Source organism: Mirounga angustirostris, unplaced genomic scaffold (genome assembly GCF_029215605.1).
Source record: "Mirounga angustirostris isolate CCGP_5_RB_7025 unplaced genomic scaffold, mMirAng1.0.hap1 SCAF_15, whole genome shotgun sequence".
Lineage (NCBI taxonomy): Eukaryota > Metazoa > Chordata > Mammalia > Carnivora > Phocidae > Mirounga > Mirounga angustirostris.
Genome location: NW_026991723.1, coordinates 18,816,959 through 18,837,556, shown reverse-complemented (window position 1 = coordinate 18,837,556; position 20,598 = coordinate 18,816,959). Strand labels below are relative to the sequence as shown.

Here is a 20,598-nt window from a genome sequence, read left to right as displayed (position 1 = left end):
CTGTTTAAAAAAACAAAATGCATCTTAAACAGAGAAACAACTTTAAATATCATAATATAGGGCAAATGTTAGTATATACCTTTAGATGACCAAGATCCAAAAGTAGTAGATTTGATGTAGGGCTAAAAATTCCACCTTGTGGGATAATAACATATGAAGCCTTCAAATTAATTTTGAGATCAAGAACTTTCTGTGTTTCAATAATATACAGTAGACCTGCAGAAAATTTAAATTGAAAATAATGTGATGCATTAATTTTAAAAATACCTTGAGAAAATATTTTCAACATAATGTCATTTGTTAATGTCTGTGTACACTCCTAATTCAATATAACTGAGTATAAAATTGTAATGGTTCCTCAAAGAAATGTTTCTAACACACAAACTCAATTTGAGTAAAACCAGGGACATACATATCTAAAAAATCAAGTTCTATGAAACATTCAATAAGCTTGAAACTTAAGTACAGAACTGACTCAAAGCATAGTTAATTTTTTTCCCCCAAATGATCTGTATTCAAACACAACATGGTTTTACTCAAGTTAGTTTGTATGGTATGACAGGTAGGAGAGTCCCAAGCAGTAGCCAGAAAGGACAATCTGGCATTCAAGATTCTCAGTCTCACCAGTAAGCATTTTTCTATCTTCATTTCCATCTCCACTGTTAAGACTTCCTAAATCAAAATAATCTGTCTCAGGGCGCCTGGGTGGCTCAGTCGTTAAGCTACTGCCTTCAGCTCAGGTCATGATCCCGGGGTCCTGGGATCGAGCCCCCCATTGGGCTCCCTGCTCCGCAGGAAGCCTGCTGCTCCCTCTGCCTCTGCCCCTCCCCCTGCTTGTGTTCCTGCTCTCGCTATGTCTCTGTCAAAGAAATAAAATAAAATCTTAAAAAATTTTAAAAAAATAAAATAATTTGTGTCATGTATTCCTGATTCCACAAATCCAAGTCCTGTGCTCCCTGGAAGTCTTACCTCAGGCCTTACTTTCAATGAGAGCTTCCTGGATGCCAGGAGACAATGATCTGTCTAGTTTGTTTCTTAATGGAAGAGGGGGACATTGAATAATTGGTTTTGGATTTAAGTCTACTGTGTCTCTCCTCTACTTCCCACTGTACTGAGAACAAAATCCTAATTGTTTAATATGACTTTCAAAGTCTTGTTTTACCAACACTATGCCTGCCTTTTTAACATCATTCCACTCCCCCTCGCTTACTACATTAGAACCAACCTAGCCTTCTGTAGCTGCCAAAATCACCCAATTCTGTCCCAGGCTGGGACTCTCACAGTTTACCACTGCTTTGAAGATTCTTCCTTATACTCTTCAGCTGGGTGGGTCCTACACACACATCTGGTCTTAATGTTACTTTTTCAAAGAGGTATTCTCTGACCCTGTCACCAAAACTATATGGAGATACCCATTATTCTCATTTCCTTCACAGCATCTGAGTCCGTTAGCAGTTTGTTTCCCCCATCAGCTCCAAATTCACCCATGTGTCTGCCTTGTGAATGTAGATCTGAGCCTTCAATCCTTTTCTGTTGCAAATTAATACTGAAGGAGATAGGAAACCCTGGGGAGACACTGCAGGAAGAAAAGATGTTGCTTCCTGGTGTCAGTGTGCTCACTCAGCAATATCCTACAGTGGTGCGACTTCCCCCAAAACCAGGTGCATGCTGTGCACAAGTACCAACAGCATCCAACAGCCATCCTTTCCCTAAAAACCCCCCTTCAGTCAGTTTCACAGCAGAACGCATTCAGGGAGACACTCTCCCATGAACAGCTTCCCCATCACATCAGAGGGTAAGTTCAGTAAGTTTCAGAGAGCAAGTTTCCAGCCACTTTCCCCAACACGGCATGAAACTCAGTCCTTGGGGAAGACAAGGATATCCTGCCAGGGGTGCAATGTCTGTGTGACGGCAGTGGATACTTCTTACAGCTACTCTTCCTGGGTTCTTTAAAATTGCTTTTTAAGTGAATTTTAAATTTAAGTGGATAACGCTTAGTTTTATGTCTGTCCTATCTTAAGATTATAAGATCCATCAAAGGGCTAAAACTACATCTGTTTTTATCACTACTTTGCTCTCCAAAACTTAGCACAGTGTCCAATAGAGACTCGATAAATATTTGACTGAGTGAATAAATGAGGTCACTGAACGAAATGAATAACTATGATCCTATCAGAGAGCCTTATTTTTCAAATGAAGCATTTTCATAAATAACCACATTTGTCAAAACAACCACATTTGACAAGGGTAACTAACTACGTGTTTATGTTCTAGAAGCTGATCCCCCTACTTGACAAAGAAGAAAAGATCTGAAAACTTCACTCCCAAGAATGAAGATAATAATACAAGAAAGAAATCAGGTTATAGAGGAAGAGGATAATAGAGGATAACATAGAAAAAAAAAAAAAAGTAAAAGATGGAAGGAAATAATGAATGAAGAAAAGAACCAAAAAAGATAAAACTATGTGACAGATGAGTCTCTTCCCAAATTGGTAAACTTCAGCTTTCTGGAAAAATACTAAAAACATATTATTGAATTTTTTAAATTAAAAACTTACAACAGCACCCCACTTTTTCAAAATATTAACATTGTATTCTAATAATAACTAATATTATTTGTGCACAGAAGGAAACAGGAGATAGAGGAACAGACCTCAAATAGACCAGTCTGTTAACTTCAGAAGGTAAAGTACTAAAGACTTCCACTTCTTAAAATATTTAACATCTGGAGAGGAGTCCAAGATGGCGGAAGACTAGGAGACCTTAGTTTCATCTGGTCGCAGGAATTCAGCTAGATAGCTATCAAATCATTATGAACTGGAGATCTCAACTGGAAATCTAAGAAAAGAATAGCTGCAAATCTACAAATAGAAAATCAACCACTATCTGCAAGGAAGGAGGTGTGAAGAAGTGAATCCGAGGCAGCATGTGGGGAGATAAACCAAGGAGTGGGGGAGCCTCCATAAGCTGGCTCAAGCAGTGAAGCAGGGGCAGAATCCTAGGTAGGACAGGGTGGTGTCAGGACCCTCGGGGTCACAGGGAGACTGGGAGTGCCTGAGTGTGGCAGAGCTCCCAGGCATCAGAGTAGCCAGGGATGCCATAAACTGAACTACGGCACGGTCAGGCTACTGCCGTCCAAGCAGGGGCGCAACAAACAGCAGAACCAGGGAGTACCGCCTTCCTCCACCAAGAGGATCGGTATGGGAGAGTGCTGCAGGAGTCTATAGGTTTGGAGACTCAAAACAGGGTGGAGTGCCTGTGACAAAAATACTTTGTCACAAGCTGAGTGAGAATGGAATGCAGCCGGAGACCAGGGAGACAGGAGTGACTGCTTTTCTCTGAGGGGTCAGTGAAGAGTGGGGCCCCAAGCTCATGTTTTCATTGTCATCCTCTAAAGTTGCGAGGAAAGCCTTCAGGGAACAAAAGCCACATATAGCAAACCGGAGCAGATTACTTAGCCTGGCTCCCTGGCAAGGGCAGTGCAATTCCACCTGGGGAAAATACACTGGAGAATCAAAGCAACAGGCCCCTATCTCAGAAGATCCGCAGGGGTAGAGAGAGATGAGAACTGCAAATGAAAACTGCAAAACTCCAGAGCTAGGAGAATACAGAACACAGAACTCATGGCTTTTTTCCCCATGATTCTTTATAGTCTTACAGTTTTAATTTTTTTCTCTTTCCTTTTTCAACCAATTTCTTATTTTATCAACCCTTTTTTAAAAATCTTTTTATAAAAGAGACACCTGGATGGCTCAGTCAGTTGGGCATCTGCCTTCGGCTCAGGTCATGATCCCAGAACCCTGGGATCAAGTCCCACATGGGGCTCCTTGCTTGGCGTTAAGCCTGCTTCTCCCTCTGCCTGCAGCTACCCCTGCTTGTGAGTGTGCCTGCACACACTCTATCAGATAAATAAATCTTTAAAAAAATATATCTTTTTTAATTTTCATTTTTACAGTTACATTTTATCCCTTCTTTGTATTTAATTTTATTTTGTGTATATGTATATTTCTTCCTTACAATTTTGGGATGCAGTGACTTCTAACAGAGCAAAATACACCCAAAATCTAGTGTATGGCTCTGTTATATTCACCTGTCTGATCATATTCCTTTTGTTATCCCCTTCCTTTTTTTTTCTTGTTTCTTTTTGGTTATTTTTTTGTTTCGTTATAAGTCTTTTTTACTTTTCATGATTACAGCTACATTCTATCCTTTCAATGTATTTAATCTTATTTTGGTGTATATATACATACATACACACCAACACACACAAGTTTTTCTTTACAATTTTGAAATGCAACAAACTAACCAAAATACACTCAGGATACAGTGTATTGCTCTGTTCCGTTCACCTGTTTATATCCCCTTTTTTGTTGGTGGTATTTTTTCTCTTGTTTCTGCTTATCTTTTAATTTTCATTTTCACAGTTACATTCTATCCTTTCATTGTATTCAATTTTATTTTTGTACATATTTAAGTTTTTCTTTCTTTACAATTTTGAGATCTAGTTTTCTAACAAATAGACCAAAATACACACAGGATCCAGTGTATTGCTCTATTTTGTAAACCTGTCTGATTATATTCTCTTTTTTTCCTTTTTTTTCTTTCTTCTGGTTTCAGCTCTCTTTCAATTTGATTAGTATATATTTCCTTGAAATCACTATTGCCATTTTAGTATTTTGTTCTCTTGTTCATCTATTCTTCTCTGGACAGAAAGACAAGATGGGAAAAGCTCAACTCAAAAAAGAGAACAAAAGGCAGTAATGACTGCCAGGGAGCTAATCAGTATGGACATAGGTAAGATGTCGGAACTAGAGTTCAGAATAACAATTATGAAAACAATAGCTGGACTTGAAAATAGCATAGAAGACACTGGAGAATCCCCTTCTAGAAAAATAAAAGAACTAAAATGTAAGTTGAAATCAAAAAGGCTATTAATCAGATGCAATGAAAAAATGCAGATTCTAAATGCTAGGATAAATGAGGCAGAAGACAGAATTAGTGATCTAGAAGACCAAATGATAGAGAACAAAGAAGCTCACGAAAAGAGAGATAAACAATTACTGGATCACGGGGGGAGAATCTGAGAGATAAGTGATACCATAAAGTGAAACAATATTAGAATAACTGGAATCCCAGAAAAGGAAAGAGAGAGCAGGGTAGTAGGTATATTGGAGGAAATTATAGCAGAGAACTTCCCTAATCTAAGGAAAGAAAGACGCATCCCAGGCCAGTTGGCACAGAGAACCTCCTTCAAAAAATCAATAAAAATAGGTCAACACCCTGACATATAACAGTGAAATTTGCAAATCTCAGAGACAAAGAGAAAATCCTGAAAGCAGCTCCAGACAAGAGGTCCATAACCTACAAGGTTACAAACATTAAAATGGCAGGAGACCTATCGACAGAGACCTGGCAGGCCAGAAAGGACTGGCATGATATATTCAGGGTGTTAAATGAGAAAAATATGCAGCCAAGAATACTTTATCCAGCTGGGATGCCATTCAAGATAGAAGAAGTGATAAAAAGCTTTTAGGACAAACCAACTAAAAGAATTTGTGAATACCAAACCAGCCCTACAAGAAATATTAAAAGGGATCCTTTCAAGAGAGCCCAAAAGTAACACAAACCAGAAAGGAACAGAGACAATATACAGAAACAGTCACTTTACAGGTAATACAATGGCACTAAATCCATGTCTTTCAATAGTTACCCTGAATGTAAATGGGCTAAATGCCCCAATCAAAAGACACAGGGTATCAGACTGGATAAAAAAGCAAGACCCATCGACATGTCTGCAAGAGACTCGTTTTAGACTCAAAGACACTTCAGATTAAAAGTGAGGGATGGAAAACCATTTATCACATTAATGGACATCAAAAGAAAGCTGGGATGGCAATCCCTATCCCAAATAAATTAGATTTTAAACCAAAGACTGCAATAAGAGATAAGGAAGAAAACTATATCATAATTAAAGGGTCTATCCGACAAGAAGATCTAATAAATGTTGTAAATGTTATGACCCTAACATGGGAGCAGCCAATTATAGAAGCCAATTAATAACAAAATTAAAGAAACACATTGATAATAATACAATTTTAGTAGGGGACATTAACACCCCACTCACAGCAATGGACAGATCACCTAAGCAGAATATCAACAAGGAAACAAAAGCTTTGTTGTTTGTTTGTTTTTTTTAAAGATTTTATTTATTCATAAGAGACAGAGAGAGAGGCAGAGGGAGAAGCAGGCTCCCCGCTGAGCAGGGAGCCCAAAGTGGGACTTGATCCCAGGACCCTGGGATCATGACCTGAGCCAAAGGCAGACGCTTAATCATCTGAGCCACCCAGGCGCCCGGAAACAAAAGCTTTGAATGACACACTGGACCAGATGGACTTCAGAGATATATTCAAGACATTTCATCCTAAAGCAAAAGAATACACATTCTTCTCAAGTGCATATGGAACATTCTCCACAAGAGATCACATACTGGGTCACGAATAAGGTCTCAACTGGTACCAAAAGACTAGGATCATTCCCTGCATATTTTCAGACCACAACAGTTTGAAACCTGAACTCAAAAACAGGAGAAAATTTGGAAAGAACTCAAATACATGGAGGCTAAAGGACATCCTACTAAAGAATGAATGAGTCAACCGGGAAATTAAAGAATATAAAAAATTCATGGAAACAAAAGAAACTGAAAACACAACTGATCAAAACCTCTGGCATGCAGCAAAAGCAATCCTAAGAGGGAAGTATATAGCAATACAAGCCTTTCTCAAGAAACCAGAAAGGTATCTAAAGGAGCTGGAGAGAGAACAGCAAATAAAGCCTAAACCCAGCAGGAGAAGAGAATTAATAAAGATCAGAGCAGAAATCAATGAAATAGAAACCAAAAGAACAGAACAGATCAACAGAACTAGGAGCTGGTTCTCTGAAAGAATTAGTAAGACTGATAAACCCCTGGCCAGACTTCTCAAAGAGAAAAGAGAAAGGACCCAAACAAATAAAATCATGAATGAAAGAGAAGAGATCACAACCAACACTTAAGAAATACAAATAATTATAAGAACATATTATGAGCAACTATATGCCAATAAATGAGGCAATCTGGAAGAAACAAAGGCATTCCTAGAGATGTATAAACTACCAAAACTGAAATAGGAAGAAACAGAAAATCTGAACAGACCCACAATCAGCAAGGAAATTGAAGCAGTAATCAAAGTCTCCCAACAAACAAGAGCCTGGGGCTGGATGGCTTCCCAAGGGAATTCTACCAAACATTTAAAGAACTGATACCTATTCTTCTGAAGCTGTTTCAAAAAAAGAAAGGGAAGATATAACCAAGATGTCAGAGATGGAATTCAGGCGAGCAACTGTGAAGACAACAGCTAGAATGGAGAAATAAATTAAAGGCAACTTAGATCTCTAAGGGCAGAAATGAAAGCTGAATTGGCAGAACTTAAAAATGCTATCAATGAGATCCAATCTAATCTAGATAATCTAACAGCTAGGGTAAGCAAGGCAGAAGAATGAATTAGTGACCTGGAAGACCATTTAATAGATAAAATGGGAAAAGAGGAGGCCAGGGAAAAACAACTCAGAATCCATGAAAACAGAATAAGAGAAATAAGTGACACCATGAAACATTCCATTGTCAGAATTATTGGAAACCCTGAGACGGTGGAGAGAGAGAGAGGACTAGAAGATATATTTAAGCAAATTGTAGTTGAGAACTTCCCTAATCTGGGGAATTAAACAAACATTCGTGTCCTAGAGGCAGAGAGGACACCTCCCAACATCAAAGGAAACAGGCCAACACCCCGGCATGTAATAGTAAAACTCACAAATCTTAGAACCAAGGAAACCATCTTAAGGAGAGTCAGGGGGAAGACATTCCTTACATACAGAGGGAGGAACATCAGAATAACGTCAGACCTATCCACAGAGACCTGGCAAGCCAGAAAGGCCTGGCAAGACATATTCAGGGTACTAAACGAGAAGAACATGCAGCCAAGAATACTTTATCTGGCAAGGCTGTCATTTAGAATGGATGGAGATGCAGAGCTTCCAAGACCAGCACAAACTGAAAGAATATGTGACCACTAAGCAGACCCTGCAAGAAATATTAAGGGGGGGTTCTATAAAAGGAGAAAGACCCCAAGAGTGATATACAACAGAAATTTACAGGCACAATCTATAAAAACAAGGTCTTCACAGGCAACATATGACAATAAATTCATGTCTTTCAATAATCACTCTCAACGTGAACGGCCTAAATGCTCCCATAAAACAGCACAGGGTTGCAGATTGGATAAAAAGACAGGACCCATCACTTATTTGTGGAACATAAGGAATAACATGGAGTACATTAGGAAAAGGGAAAAATGGGGGGGAAATCGGAGAGAGAGATGAACCATGAGAGACTATGGACTCTGAGAAACAAACTGAGGGTTTGGGGGGAGTGGGGGCTGAGTTAGCCCGGTGATGGTTATTAAAGAGGGCACATACTACATGGAGTACTGGGTGTTATACGAAAAGAATGAATCATGGATCACTACATCAAAAACTAATGATGTACTGTATGGTGACTAACATAACATAATAAAATTAAAAAAAAACCAAGAAATGGAAGGAAAACTTCTAAACTTATTCTATGAGGCCAGCATTACCTTGATCCCCAAACCAGATAAAGACGCCACTAAAAAGGAGAATTACAGACCAATATCCCTGATGAACATCAATGCCAAAATTCTCACCAAATTACTAGCCAAGAGGATCCAATAGTACATTAAAAGGATTATTCACCAAGACTAAGTGGAATTCACTCCTGGGCTGCAAGGATGGTTCAATGGGATACACTACATTAATAAAAGAAATGACAAGAACCATATGATCCTTTCAATAGATGCAGAAAAAGCATTTAACAAAGTACAGCATCCTTTCTTAATTAAAACTCTTCACAGTGTAGGGATAGCAGGAACATACCTCAGTATCATAAAACCCATATAGGAAAAGCCCACAGTGAATATTCTCAATGGGGAAAAACTGGGAGCTTTTCGCATAAGGTCAAGAACACAGCAGGGATGTCCACTATTACCACTGCTGTTCAACATAGTACTAGAATTCCTAGCCTCAGCAGTCAGACAACAAAAAGAAATAAAAGGCATCCAAATCTGCAAAGAAGAAGTCAAAATTCTCACTGTTTGCAGATGACATGATACTTTATGTGGAAAACCCAAAATTGCTGGAACTCATACAGGAATTCAGCAAAGTGGCAGGATATAAAATCAATGCACAAAAATTAGTTGCATTTCTACACACAATGAGATGGAAGAAAAAGAAATTAAGGAGTCAATCCCATCTACAATTGCATCCAAAATCATAAGATACCTAGGAATAAACCTAACCAAAGAGGCAAAGGATCTGTCCTCAGAAAACTATAGAACACTCATGAAATAAATTAGGGAAAACCCAACAAAATGGAAAAACATTCCATGCTCATGGATTGGAAGAACAAATATTGTTAGAAGTCTATGCTACTTAGAACAATCTATACATACAGTGCAATCCCTATTAAAATACCATCATCTTTTTTCACAGAGCTGGAACAAATAATTCTAAAACTTGAATGGAACCAGCAAAGACCCTGAATAGCCAGAGGAATGTTGAAAAAGAAAACCAAAACTGGTGGCTTCTACAATTCCAGACCTTAAGCTCTATTACAAAGCTGTAAGCATCAAGACGGTATGGTACTGGCACAAAAACAGACACGGAGATTAAAGGAATAGGACAGAGAACCCAGAAATGGGCCCTCAATTCTATGGTCAACTACTCTTTAACAAAGCAGGAAAGAATATCCAATGGAAAAAAGGCAGTTTCTTCAACTAATGGTGTTGGGAAAATTGGACAGCCACATGCAGAAGAATGAAACTGGACCATTTCCTTACACCACACACAAAAATAGACTCCAAATGGTTGAAAGACCTCAATGTGAGACAGGAGTCCATCAAAATCCACAGGCAGCAACCTCTTCGACCTCAGCCGCAGCAACTTCTTCCTAGAAACATCGCCAAAGGCAAGGGAAGCAAGGGCAAAAATGAACTATTGGGACTTCATCAAGATAAAATGCTCTTGCAAAGCAAAAGAAACAGTCAACAAAACCAAAAGACAACCGACAGAATGGGAGAAGATATTTGCAAATGACATATCAGATAAAGGGCTAGTATCCAAAATCTATGAAGAACTTATCAAACTCAATACCCAAAGAACAAAGAATCCAATCAAGAAATGGGCAGAAGACATGAACAGACATCTCCCCAAAGAAGACATAAAAATGGCCAAAAGACACATGAAAAAATGCTCAACATCACTTGGCATGAGGGAAATACAAATCAAGACCACAACGAGATACCACCTTACACCAGTCAGAATGGCTAAAATTAACAAGTCAGGAAATGACAGATGTTGGCAAGGATTAGGATAAAGGGGAACCCTCCTACAGTGCTGGTGGAAATGCAAGCTGGTGTAGCCACTCTGGAAAACACTACAGAGGTTTCTCAGAAAGTTGAAAATAGAGTGAACCTATGACCCAGCAACTGCAGTGGGTATTTACCCCCAAAGATACAAATGTAGTGATCCAAAGGGGCATCTGCACCCCAATGTTTATAGCAGCAATGTCCACAATAGCCAAACTATGGAAAGAACCCAGATGTTCATCAATAGATGAATGGATAAAGAAGATGTGGTATATATGTACAATGGAATACTACTCAGCCATCAAAAAAAAAAAAATGAAATCTTAACATTTGTAATGACATGGATGGAACTAGAGGATGTTATGCTAAACAAAGTAAGTCAATCTACTTTTTTGTTGTTTTTATTATGCACTACATTAATACACTGCATAACCTTCTCGAAGGGGTAGATGAGTATGACTGAATTATATTTCATCAATTAGGAAAATACTTCCTTAATCGATATTCTCCAAACCCTTTGACACATAGTAACGATTAACTCCAGAGAACCGCCTATCTCTTTGCAACAAACTCCACTGATATGGATAATAGGCAACCCTTTTTTCCTTGCCCCCGTTACTGAACCATGTGGATGTGCGCCGTGGCTATGCCAGGGATGACCAAGCACACGGCCATGACGCCGATCCCAGGCAGGATCTCGAATCACATCGGCAGCGCGATTGCCAAGCCAAACCCCTGCCTTGCCGGCCCGGTAAAGGTGATAAGTGGAATTTAAGAAACAAAACAGAGAATCATAGGGGAAGAGAGTAAAAGATAAAACAAGATGAAACCAGAGGGGGAGACAAATTGTAAGAGACTTAATCATAAGAAACAAACTGAAGGTTCCTGGAGGGGAGGAGGTGGGGGGATGGGTGATAGACATTAAGGAGGGCACGTGATGTAATGAGCACTGGGTATAAGCCTTATGAATCACTGACCTCTACCTCTGAAACCAGTAACACATTATATGTTAATTGAATTTAAATTAAAAAATGGAAAAAATAAAATATTTAACATTTGAAGTTTATACAGTGGATATTTACTATTTTGGTAATTTTTTTTTTTTTTTTTAAGATTTGAGAGAGAGATAGAGACAGAGAGAGAGACAGAGAGACAGAGACAGCGCAAGGTGGAGAACCCTGAGATCAATGACCTGAGCTGGAATCGAGTCCAACTCTTAACCAAATGAGCCACTCAGGCTCCTCTGGTAATTCTTTATTAAGTAAAAAAAATAAAAACTTAGGAAAACAAATCTTAGAGGAAGAAAGTCTACAAATCTGAAGGAACAGGGTGGGTTTCCAATACAATGCATTTATATTTAACAATAACAAGTAATGGTCTCTGTAAATTGGAATAATCAATCAGAAGAGAGGCCTAATCTTATGAATCCTACTGAGTATGTAACATATCAATACACAGAATTTGGACTATAAATTGAACGTGAGATTTTAACAGAGGGGTAAATGCAAACCCTACAGCTTCTAGAATTAAGGCAATTATCTACAATCCAATATAGAACATACTCAGATGGAGAAAATAATAGGGAAAATGAATAAAAACCCAAGAAGACACATATATGTATATGAAGAACATAATGCACACCTGCCTATGAAAAAGGGGAAATGTATAATGTATTCAAAATGCAATTATAAAACTGACAGGTAATGCAGCCCAACAATATGATCTTTAAACTAGTTAGACATTACTTGAAGGTCTCCTCAAAACATGAAGTGATTTTTTTATTAACTTGACTAAAATATTTTCTCTTAGGGGAGAGAAGAAACAGGAGAATCATATTAGCACACCTCATTTTTACCAACAAAGACAAAGTAAACACAATGGAATGGTGGGAGAAAAATGACAATTTCATGTTAGATTTTGTGACAGCCAGAATTGAGCGAATTCTGAGTTCAACTAGAGATGTAATACAGACTTAACAAAAATGGAGTTCTACAACTAACACTGACAAAATTGGAAACCTCTCCAGTGAGAATTTCAGCCAAGAATTAAAAAATCAAAAGTAGCTAAAAAGCAGTATCTGCAATAATCTCAAGTTTTAAGGAGACACTGACAATAGAAAGACATAACCAGAAACAAATATAAAACTTTTATGAACCTACAGAAATGTCAGTAAGATTAAATGCCTGGTATATTTTTGGGTGGGGGACAAGTTCACTGCTTTAAAGGGAGGCTTTAGTTACAGTCATAGCAGAAGTAAGCATTATTATGGAAGCAAAAACAAACCAGCTTTCTTTGAATAAAATAAGAAATGATTGAAAAACAGAATAGTTCTGTTTCTGTTTTTTTAATCCATCTACTCTGTCAAAGATTACATTCAACCTGGAAAACTCGGACATGGTAAGAGAACTTAAAACTCTAACTGGTGAAGACTTTTACTTAAGGGAACACTTGATACAGTCATATCACATCCCAGATACCTAACCTGGTGATATTACTCGATCAACATTAACACTTCCCTAGAAATCACTGACAACCACAGAGGTCTTAGAAGACTGAAATGGACAAATGCCCAGATTTCTTTAGAAAGAAAAAGGTAAGTTAATATCTTTTATTAACTGGTCAAGTGAATGTGGATTGTGAGAAAAAAAAAATTTTCTTAAAGATTTTGTTTATTTACTTGATAGAGAACAAGCAGGGGGAGTGGCAGGCAGAGGGAGAAGGAGAGGGAGAAGCAGGCTCCCCATTGAGAAGAGAGCCCAAGGCGGGACTCAATCGCAGGACCCTGAGATCATGACCTGAGCCGAAGGCAGACGCTTAACCGACAGAGCCACCCAGGCATCCCAGGATTGTGAGAAAATTTTAAACACATAAGTTTAGGTATAAGTAGAAAGAAAAGCATTGATCATTAGAAGATGGTAAATTTCATAAAACAGGCATTCTATGTTAACTAAATTTCTTCCTCTTTACTAAACAGATAACTAATAAATTGAGGAATTATTACAGCTGTAATATACCAATAATTGAGCAACGTACTTAAGGTCTGCCTTTACTTTTTTTTTTTTAATAATTTCTTTTTTTTTTTAATTGACAGAGAAAGCGAGCATGCAAGCAGGGAAAAAGGGGCAAAGGGAGAAAGAAAGACAAAATCTCAAGCAGACTCCATGCCCACAAGTGCAGACCCTGACACAGGGCTGGATCTCATGACCCTGAGATCATGACCTGAGTCAAAACCAAAAGTTAGATGCTTAACTGACTGAGCCACCCAGGTGCCCCTGCCTTTACTTCTTGAGAGAAAATTTGAAAATATGAACCGTATCAGGCACAATTAATCATGCAGCCACAAATGCAATTCAGAGATTTCATGAACCTGAATGGGAAAAAAGTTACATTTTTATTTTCATTAACTACTGCTGACAGTGAGTATTTCTTTCAATTATAAAGGTAGGCAACAAACTTTGTTACTTATACAAATTGTATATCATTTATATTCCTTAACATAACTGAACATATGTTGAAGTTTCATTTATACCTTCAAATTTACAGTTTTTTGACCTACCGTTAATTCCTGTTATTTTAATCCATAAAGAAAAGCAGGTACATTACTACTAACACAAATTTGAGATTCTTAAAAAATATTTTGAAACTATGTTCTATTGAATTCATTTTCTTTGTAATTCTATGCAGTCTATGTACTTAAAATCATAATTTTGATAAGAGATTCCAGGGCTTCCAACTGTCAAAGCTGTCCATGAGACGAAGAAGGTTATAAGGACCCCTGAGAAGTCAACTAATATTAAATGATTTTAACCAGAAAATGATACCCTTTTATTCAAGGCTTCAAAGATAAGACTCAAACACAAAAAAATGAAAAGTGAGTCAATCTAACAAGATGAATTTTAACAAAGATAAAGTCTTGTACTTAAACTAAAACATTTAACTAAATTTCCAAATCCTGGTAATATAAGTAGCAAGACCTATTCTTCCACTAAAAGCAACCAAAAATATTGGAAATAAAATAAAACAGCAACAAAAAACTTACTAAGAAACAATAAGGAGGCAAGAGACTAAGGATTTATCAACTCAAACATCAAACTGAAGGAGTAGTAAGCTAACAGATTTAAATAAGGCCCAGAAAAATTTTATCCTGAGATCATTTTTTGCACCTGGTAAACTTAACTCCTTTTCACAACCTCACAGAGCACAGGGAACAGAAGCCAAAGGTGACGAGTCCAGCAAGGGCCCTTCTCACACATCTAAAATCTCAAAAGCTACACACTCAAGACAAGAGTAATCCAGAAGTTAAACATTCTTCTAAAATCTACTCACAGGGAATGGAAAGAAAGGCTCTGAGAAAAACTGGGAAAAGGGGGTAGTACCCCTCTGATTGTAACCACAATAGAGTCCTCATGTGGGTACACAGCGCAACATCTCCTTGGCATTCCAAAATATCTCAAGTACTGTCCACCAACATACCCAAGACAACTGGGAGAAGAAAATAAAATTCTTCCTGGAATGAAAGTCCACTTAACCTAGGCTCCAGAGAATTTTCCCAAATAATTTTCCAAGAAAAATGAATAGCACACAATCAAAAATCCCTAAATATATAAAAACAAAGGTTACCATGAATAAGAATCAGCCAAAACAAAATATAGGAGGGAGAAAAACAAAGAAGTCTAATGGAACTATCTGAATAGAGAATTATCTGGTGAGAGAGAATATAAAATAACTACACTTACGCTGTCTGAAGAAATAAAGACAAATTTAAAGCACTATAAAGAACAAAGCAGATTTTAATTTAGAACAAAACAATTCTGAAAATGAAAAATATAATCACTAAATTTTAACCGAAAGATTTAATAGCATATTAGACACAGTTTAAGAGGATTTCAGTAATTCAGAAGATAAAAGAAATTACCTGGCATGTAACAGAGGGGAAAAAAAAAAAAAAAGGAAAGAAAACAGGATATAGAAGAATAAAAGGTAGAGTAAGGAAGGCTAAAATACATTAATCCAGAGTTCCAGAAGAAAAGATTTAAGAGAAGTGTATGAAGAGTTAATGGGTAAAAATCTTCAAGATGAATTTTCTAAAATTCATTCAATCTACCAATCCTCAGAATGGTCCACAGCTGGATATATTACACTGAAACTACAGAACAGAAAAGATAAGACAATCTTGGGGCGCCTGGTGGCTCAGTCAGTTAAGCATCTGCCTTCAGCTCAGGTCATAATCCCAGGGTCCTGGGATCAAGCCCCACATTGGGCTCCCTGCTCGGCGGAAAGCCTGCTTCTCCCTCTCCCACTCCCCCTGCTTTTGTTCCCTCTCTCGCTGTGTCTCTGTCAAATAAATAAATAAAATCTTTTTAAAAAAAATTTTAGAAAAAGAAACTTGCAAAAAAAAAATTCCCTCTCTTCCTCTCCCTTTGCCCCTCCCCCACCCAGCTGGAGCACATGCACACATTCTCTCTCCCTCTAAAAACAAAATAACGTGTAATATGTAGAATTGGCTAATCATGTTGTTTACCTACCACTAACATTGTAAACCAACTATACTTGAATTAAAAAAAAAAGGTAAAAGAAAGAAATAACAATAGCATGTAAATGATGAGGATGGTAAATGGGAATTCAACTGCTCTCAAGTCCTTGTACTGACCGAGGGTAAAAATTTATTAAATTTCTATCTTGAGAAAAACATGTGTTGTAATTATACTAGAGTAAAAAAAGAGAACGTTTAAGTTTCAAATGGTATAGTGAGGGGGTGGAGGGAAACAAAGTAATGCTAAAATTTATCTAAAAAAAGAAAAAAAGTGTGCAAATATAGACTGAAAAATATCCCACTACATGTTGTTATGACACATCTAAAAGTAAAGATACAGAGTAAAAGAAGAACAACAAAAATAAATAAGCAAATTCGAACCATGAAAAAACTATAATATCCATACTATTATCAGAAAAAATAAATGAATAAAAATATTGGGGAAAAAAATGAAAACATTACTAAATATACACATAGTCAACTTCATACAAAGAAAAGATCTGGTTTATTGGAGAAAAAATTTTTATTATGCATGTACCTATTGACAGCAAATTTATTTAAAATATGACAGATCTAAAAGAAATAGACAAATGCACATTCACAGTGACATTTTTCATTTATTTCTCTGAAGAACTACTGGAATATGGTGACAGAAGACAGGAAAAAATCCAATAAGGATACAGAAGATTTGAAGTATGGGATAAATATGACCTAAAAATATGTACCGTGAGGGGCGCCTGGGGTGGCTCAGTCGTTAAGCGTCTGCCTTCGGCTCAGGTCATGATCCCAGGGTCCTGGGATCGAGCCCCGCATCGGGCTCCCTGCTCTGCGGGAAGCCTGCTTCTCCCTCTCCCACTCCCCCTGCTTGTGTTCCCTCTCTCGCTGTCTCTCTCTCTGTCAAATAAATAAAATCTTTAAAAAAAAAAAAAAATATGTACAGCAAAACATACGTGAAGTATTTTTTTAAATTACCATATGCTGAGCCAGAAAGCAAGTATCAAGAAATTGGAAGGCATTAAAATCCTACAGATCTGGGGCACCTGGTTGGCTCAGTCGTTAAGCATCTGCCTTCGGCTCAAGTCATGATCCCTGGATCCTGGGATCAAGCCCCGCATCAGGCTCCCTTCTCTGCAGGAAGCCTGCGTCTCCCTCTCCCACTCCCCCTGCTTGTGTTCCCTCTCTTGCTGTCTCTCTGTCAAATAAAATCTTTAGAAAATAAATCAAATCCTACAGATCACCTTTATGTGATCTTATATATTTTAAATATATTTATATATATTATATGTATTTATATCATATATTAAATATATATTTAAAATATATTTTAAAAATGGAATCTGTGGGGTGCCTGGGTGGCTCAGTCGTTAAGCGCTGCCTTCGGCTCAGTTCATGATCCCAGCGTCCTGGGATCGAGCCCTGCATTGGGCTCCCTGCTCGGTGGGAAGCCTGCTTCTCCCTCTTTCACTCCCCCTGCTTGTGTTCCTCTCTTGCTGTGTCTCTCTCTGTCAAATAAATAAATAAAATCTTTAAACAAAAAAAATAAAAATAAAAATGGAATCTGTAATTTAAAATCTTCCACAAAGAAATCTCCAAGTCCATATGGTTTTACTGTTCAATTAGGTAAAATACTGAAAGAAAAATAACACCCAATCTTATAAAAATTCTGCAAAAGAATAAAAAAGGATGGCATTTTTATTTTCTGAGACCAATACATTAAAATCTGAAGTTCATTACATGAAAGAAAAATGACAGGTTCATTCTCTCATGAACAGAATTCCAAAAATCCTAACAAAATATGCAATTAATTTGAATGTGATAATAGGTTTGTCCTTTCTGGATGTAAGAAATGATTATTGTTATACCTGAATTTTAAATAAAACAGTACCCATTAGTTTCAACTAAACTATATCTACTCTAGAAGCATAAATTTAAAGTATACCTTACTAATATCAGTTTAACATGACTAAAAGTTTAGTTTAGGATACAATTCTTAATATACCAACATTAATACTAGCATTTACCTGTTGCTGTCTTGTCACGAAATTCTTCAAGTTTTGTCAAAGTCGCTGACGTGAGCTGTGTTAGATTTACCTCTTTTGGAGGTCTGAAGAATTCCACTATACTATTCACTGTTCTCTGTTAAAATAAGTAACATTAACATTAGGCACAAACTCAAAGCAAATTGAAATATATTAAAACTTAGTGATTAAAAAAATGCTTACTGCATCATATATCATTTCTAAAGGTTCAGCTTCTATGATACATCTTTGAGCAACAGTTTCATCTAATGGATTTATCTCAAATATAATTTGGAAGAGTGACGTAGCATCATCCAATGAAGAAAGGAGGCGGGGTTTTGTTGAATTATCTGGTAAGCCAGTAACATGAAATGAATCAATTTTGGTTTCAAATCTACATGAAAAAAGATAGGACAAAAATTAGCTATCAATCTAATTTTACATTTTACAGTATTTTTCAAACTGGAAATAAAGTAAAAATTAATGAAAACAATTTCAATTTGCATTTCTTCCTATTCCATTCCATTCATATCAAAGAAAATATACAACGATTTGATCTGAATTGATATAGATTAACTCACAAACAACCCTATTGACATGTTGATCTCTAAATTAAAAAAAAGCTATGAAGGGAGCAGAGGTTCACGAAAGAAAACTACCATGTCCACCAGTGCCAAGGCTGGAAAACCTGAACTGTTTCATTCTCCTGAACTGCTGGAGATTCAAAGTGGACAACTGTAGGGGACCCAGTCATAGGGGAGCCCCCATAATATTTTGACATATACCTCTAGGAACTGGACCAGGTTCCCACAATAAATTTTGGAGAAAAAACCCCTCACGCTTCAGGCAAGGAAAGGAACCATTTAAAAATAAAGGAACCATTTAAAAATATAACACAGCACTATGTTCTTAAAAAAGCATGCTCCTTGGAGGAACTAGTTAACTAGAGCCTAACCTAATTAAGTATTATCAGAGCCAAAATACCTAGAGAAGGGAAATAACCAACTTCAGTCAGGTCTACTATCCCATATGGAAGAAGGGAAACACCCAATATCCCCAACTCTAGCTATTCTGTACCCCTAAGGCAGGGAGAGGGGGAATACTGAGAAACTTCTTAAGTTCACAGACCAGAAGCATGGGATCATTAAAAGACTGAGAGCTAATCAGAGCACTAGAGAACTCTTCCCTTTCCCGCACATCTAAAAACCGAATCACTACAGGCTTATTTACAGTAGTTCTTTTCATCCAGTACATTACATCTGGCTATCAGGAAAAAAATAGCATGGCACACCAAAAGGCAAACAGAACAACTTGAAGTGACAAAATTATTTAAAAATAACAATTAATATGCTAAGGGGTATAATGGACTAAGTAAACAACATGCAAGAACAGATGAACAATGTGAGCAGAGAGATGGAAATCCTAAGAAAGAACCAAAATAAATACTGAAGATCAGAAACACTGTAACAAGAATGCCTTTAATGGGCTTATTAGGATACAGACACAGTTGAGGAAATTAATCCCTGAGCTGGGGAATGTATTAGTAGAGTCATAAAAATACATAAAGCAGAGAACAAAGACCAAAATAACAGAACAATCAAGTGCTGTGGTACAACTACAAAAAATTACCATATGCATAACAGGAATATCAGAATAAAGAGAAAAGCACAGAAGATTTTAAACAAGCATGACTGACAATTTCCCCAAATTAATGTCAGACACTAAGCCATGGATCCAGAAAGGTCAGAGCACATCAAGCAGAATAAATGCAAACAATCAATCAAAAAACTACACCTAGGCATATTTTTATACTAAAAAATGTAAGTATAAAGAAATATAAAGAAAAAATCTTGAAAGAAACCAAAGGAAAAAACCACCTTACATAGAGAGGAGCAGGGATAAGGATTACATCTGCCTTCTCAGAAGCCATGGAAGCAAGAAAAGAGTATAGTGAAAATTTTAAAGAGAAAAGAAAAAAAATCAACCTAGAATTCTGTACCCTATGAAATTCTCCTTCACAAGTTAAAACAAAATACTAAGACAAACAAAAAATTGGGGAAAATTATTGTAACTAGACCTGTCTTTTGAGAAATATTAAAAGAAGTTATTTAGAGAAAAAGAAATACTGTAAGGTAGAAATTCAGAACTACATAAAGGAAGAGCAATAAAGGAAAAAAATGTAAAGGCAAAATGAACACTTACTTATTAATCAAACAAATTAGTATGTTCAAAATAATAGTAACGTGTTTGGTTATATATGCCTACATACATGTCTTATGTATATTTTATGCTTACACATGTTCATATATAAGTGAAATGAATAGCAGCAAGATACAAGGGACTAGAAAAAGGACTAAGGATTTTTTTTTTATCATCAAGTACTCCCACTACTCATGAAATACTACACTGTTATTTGAAAGGACACTTAAAAAAAAAAAGCTATAACCGATATGTTAACAAAGGAGAAAAAACAAAACCATATGAGACACCAGTTAAACTGGGGTGCCAGGGCGGCTCAGTCAGTTAAGCGTTTGACTCTTGATAACAGCTCAGGCCTTGATCTCAGAGT

General features: G+C 37.0%; 1 protein-coding gene and 1 pseudogene across 7 annotated transcripts in view; both read right to left on the bottom strand.

Annotated features, from left to right (window-relative positions):
• The window catches only part of VPS13A (vacuolar protein sorting 13 homolog A), a 267,040-nt gene that overhangs the window by 181,007 nt on the left and 65,435 nt on the right, over nucleotides 1-20,598 (bottom strand). For all 7 annotated transcript variants that reach the window (XR_010407545.1, XM_045882283.3, XM_064578959.1 and 4 more), the window contains 3 exons: nucleotides 18,234-18,423; nucleotides 18,033-18,147; nucleotides 80-216 (listed from right to left, as the gene is read on the bottom strand). Coding sequence is in view for 6 of the 7 variants with exons in the window: in XM_045882283.3 (XP_045738239.1) it covers nucleotides 80-216; nucleotides 18,033-18,147; nucleotides 18,234-18,423 (442 nt within the window). In the remaining variant the exon portion in view is untranslated. The remainder of the gene's footprint in view (nucleotides 1-79; nucleotides 217-18,032; nucleotides 18,148-18,233; nucleotides 18,424-20,598) is intronic.
• On the bottom strand, nucleotides 9,929-11,186 carry LOC123849579 (NADH dehydrogenase [ubiquinone] 1 alpha subcomplex subunit 1-like; annotated as a pseudogene).